Here is a 4042-nt window from a genome sequence, read left to right on the forward strand (position 1 = left end):
AACTGCTGTTCCAATCTACTTCCTCACCTGGAAAAAGAGGAGCCAGGACATGGCAAGTTGAGGTCCCAGGAAGAGAACTGAGTTCTCAAAGGGCAAAACTAGCATCCTCATCCCAGGGTGAGCCTAAAAGACTGGGACCTCCCTCATCCCTTTTCACCTTTTTATACAAAGGCACCACCCACATGCAAATCCTCACTTAGGCACCCACAGGAAACCACTACACATTTCCTTAAATTCAGGCTCCTGCTCACATGGGAAATGCTCTCTGAGAGTTACGGACATCCTGTGCAAGAACATGAAGCACCTGTGGTTCTTCCTCCTCCTGGTGGCGGCTCCCAGATGTGAGTGTCTCGGGGATGCAGATATGACGGTATGGGAGGCTGTCTCTGATCCCAGGACTCACTGTGGGTCTCTCTGTTCACAGGGGTCCTGTCCCAGGTGCAGCTGCAGGAGTCGGGCCCAGGACTGGTGAAGCCTTCGGAGACCCTGTCCCTCACCTGCGCTGTCTCTGGTGGCTCTATCAGCAGTTACTGGTGGGGCTGGATCCGCCAGCCCCCAGGGAAGGGGCTGGAGTGGATTGGGATTATCTATGGTAGTGGTGGGAGCAACTACCTTAACCCGTCCCTCAAGAGTCGAGTCACCCTGTCAGTAGACACGTCCAAGAACCAGTTCTCCCTGAAGCTGAGCTCTGTGACCGCCGCGGACACGGCCGTGTATTACTGTGCGAGAGACACAGTGAGGGGAGGTGAGTGTGAGCCCAGACACAAACCTCCCTGCAGGGAGGCGGAGGGGGCGGGCGCAGGTGCCGCTCAGGACCAGCAGGGGGCGCGCGGGGCCCACAGAGCAGGAGGCCGGGTCAGGAGCAGGTGCAGGGAGGGCGGGGCTTCCTCATCTGCTCAGTGCTCTCCCTCCTCACCAGCACCTCAGCTGTCCCCAGGGCTCCTCTTTCTTTGATATCTGTGGTTCTACCTCCTCACATCCTTGCTACAGGCAAGAAAAGAGGGAGAAATTTCCCTGTTTACCATTGAGCTTTTAATAGTCACTGGCACCTTTTTTTCAACAAATTCCCATAAGGCCCATTTTACCTTCTTGACAAGCAAAATATTCTAAGGCTTCTCACCATCCCTTGATTGGCGTCATCGACTGCATCGTGTCCTACTCTTCAGTTCATATGCTGAAACCCCAATCCCAGTGGCTCTGTATTTGGAGAGAGGGATTTTAAATGGCAAATAAGTTAACCGCGGCCATAAATGTGGGACCCTAATCCAGTAGGACTCTTCTCCTTATGAGAAGTGGAAGACATCAGATACCTCTCTCTACACATGCACACAGAGGAGAGGCCATGTGAGGACGCACTGCATGAGAAGCTGGCCCTTTGCAAGCCTGGATAAGGCCTCTCAAAAATATAACCCTTTCTGCACCTAGATCTTGGACTTCAAGACTCCAGAACAGTAAGAAAATTAGTATTTGTTATTTGAAACAATCTAGTCTGTGGTATCTTCTGATGGAAAGCCAAGCAGATTCACAGATACAATTGTGTTAGCTCCGTCTCCTGGAGGGAGAAGCAGCCCACCAAGGCTGGACACATCTCTCAAATTATTTTTATAAAGAAAAATAGATCCAAGAAGAAAACCCCACCACATATCTGCTGAGTCATTTACTTAGCAGGCATCTCTGATATCAGCCCTGGGGCCTGTGTTCTAGGTCATGTCTCTCACTTTCCACTATGGGAATCCATGTAGATAATGAGAACCAGACAGATGGAATCCTGATTCCTGCCCACCTTCTGCTTCCCCCAAAGTATCCCACAGAAAACTACTCCAGCATCATCCCTGTATCTTCTACTCTCTAAAATCCCACTAAAGCTGACCCTAAACCAGGAGCTGTTGGGGGCTGGACTCTTGTTCTCTTCTTCGTAGTCTTCCATAAGGTCCAGGTGCAGAGTAGAGCCTCAATAAAAATTGAACATCACTTCCCCTAACCCACATCATTCCCTTACATCCTTGTCATGCATCTGTCCTCTGTGGGCGCCCAGGGCAGGTTACACAGGAATTGCCTGAAGCTGACCTCAGCTGATCTGCTGAGACCACGGGTCATGCACACGTACAATTCCAGGTCATGCAGGCTCTACTGCAGGACAGACCTGTGTCCTGTGGGGCACAGTCACCTGCTGACCCTGGGCTCCTCTAATAACTCACACATCTGGTGTTTATGTGTGTCCAGATGGCCCCGTCAGCACAGCACACTAGGGTGGTCAACCGCACAGGTGGCTCTGTCAGGCGGTGGACAGAAAGGGAATGGACAGGCTGGTCACTCCCATCATCAGTGATTTCCCAGTGAATTTTAAATAAATGAAACAAAATTAACAACAAAGGGCATGGATATGTACCTGTATCTGGAAGGTGTACAGGGTCCCAGCACTGTACTGGGAGTGGGTGTGAAAGGCCCTTTTGGGTGGAAAGCCCTCCAGCGTGAGTGAAAGCTGAAGGAATGATCAGTGTGCAGGTGGAGGCTGATAGGCAGCTGGCAGCTTCCATTTCCTGAAGATGTTCCTGGGTGTGTGATGGTTGGATAGTTCATGTATGTGAAGATGAGGGCTGGACTCATGTAGGAACAAGGAAATTATCCCATGGGAATGGCAGAAAAGAAAATGGAGATGGATGCCCCTGGAGACAGCTCATTAGATTTGGTGGAGGAAAAATAGAAATTTATTCCAATGACCCCAGCATGTTCAGTTAAATATGAGTTGCTTTAGTAGACAGAATTACGAAGGGAAGGGTGATGGAATTTATAGAAGGAAATAACATAGGATAAATGAAAATAAACCTACACAAATCTATCAAAAGACAGATGCCAGAGTGGAGCAGATGCAGCTACTTCATTGCTCGGGGAACCTACCAGAGACACGTGGCATTCCTCTAAGGCAGGTCTAGTGGTGATGAACTTGTCCACTTTTTGCTTTTTTGGGAAACTTCTCAAACATCCTGCATTACTGAAGAAAAGCTTTAACCAGTGTAATACATTTACCTGGAAGTTTTTTGGCTTTGTTTTTATTTTCAGCAACTTGAATAGAATCGTGCACATCATGATATTTCAGTGAACAACAGGCCACATACAGGACAAAGGTCTCATTAGATTATAATATTGTATTTCACTGCATTTTTTCCATGCTTAGATATGTTCATCTGTATAAACATCTACTATGGTGGTTCAACTGCCCACAGTATTCACTACACTTACAAGACGTACAGATTTGTTACCTAGGAGCACTATGCTTTCCCACACAGCCTGGGTGTAGCAGGGTATTTCATGTAGCTTTGTGTAAGCACGCTCTATGATCCTTGCACACTGACAAAAGTGCTGAAGGACACATTGCTCAGATGTATCCTTACAGTTTTTTATTTTTATTTTTATTTTTAGTCTCACTCTGTCACCCAGGCTGGAGTGCAGTGGCACAATCTTGGCTCACTGCAACCTCCGCTGCCCAAGCTCAAGCGATTCTCCTGCCTCAGCCTTCCGAGTAGTTGGGATTACAGGCATGGAGCACTATGCCCAGCTATTTTTTCTTTTCTTTTTTAGTAAAGAAGAGGTTTCACCATGTTGCCCAGGCTGGTCTTGAACTCCTGACCTAGGTGATCCACCCAGTTTGGCCTCCCAAAGTGCTGGGAGTACAGGTGTGAGCCACTGCACCTGGACAATATATCCCTACTGGTAAGCCACAAATCATTGTATCTCATCTCTCTCCCTTTTTTGTCTCTGTTAATATTCTCACATTGTTTGTGAATTCTTCTCCTAGCTCAATGAATATATTTATAAGGTTTACATTGAATTTTCTAGTAGGTAATCAATATATCTCCTTTAAATTTGTGTCAGTTCCTAGTGCTTTTTTGTTAAATAATTTGGACCACCTTTTTCTGTTTCTTGATTACTATTTTTATTATTATTATACTTTAAGTTCTAGGGGACATGTGCACAACGTGCAGGTTTGTTACATATGTATACATGTGCCATGTTGGTGTGCTGCACCCATTAACTCGTCATT

The 4042-nt window shown here is 47.1% G+C and overlaps 1 protein-coding gene across 1 annotated transcript in view; it reads left to right on the top strand.

Annotated features, from left to right (window-relative positions):
* Nucleotides 1-227: 227 nt before the first annotated feature.
* The window catches only part of LOC105537413, an 8655-nt gene continuing 4840 nt past the window's right edge, over nucleotides 228-4042 (top strand). Inside the window, exons 1-2 of the mRNA XM_011977007.1 lie at nucleotides 228-341; nucleotides 425-751. Of these exons, the coding sequence (XP_011832397.1) occupies nucleotides 296-341; nucleotides 425-751 (373 nt within the window). The 5' untranslated portion in view covers nucleotides 228-295. The remainder of the gene's footprint in view (nucleotides 342-424; nucleotides 752-4042) is intronic.

Source organism: Mandrillus leucophaeus, unplaced genomic scaffold (assembly GCF_000951045.1).
Source record: "Mandrillus leucophaeus isolate KB7577 unplaced genomic scaffold, Mleu.le_1.0 Scaffold1022, whole genome shotgun sequence".
NCBI classification, from domain to species: Eukaryota; Metazoa; Chordata; class Mammalia; order Primates; family Cercopithecidae; genus Mandrillus; species Mandrillus leucophaeus.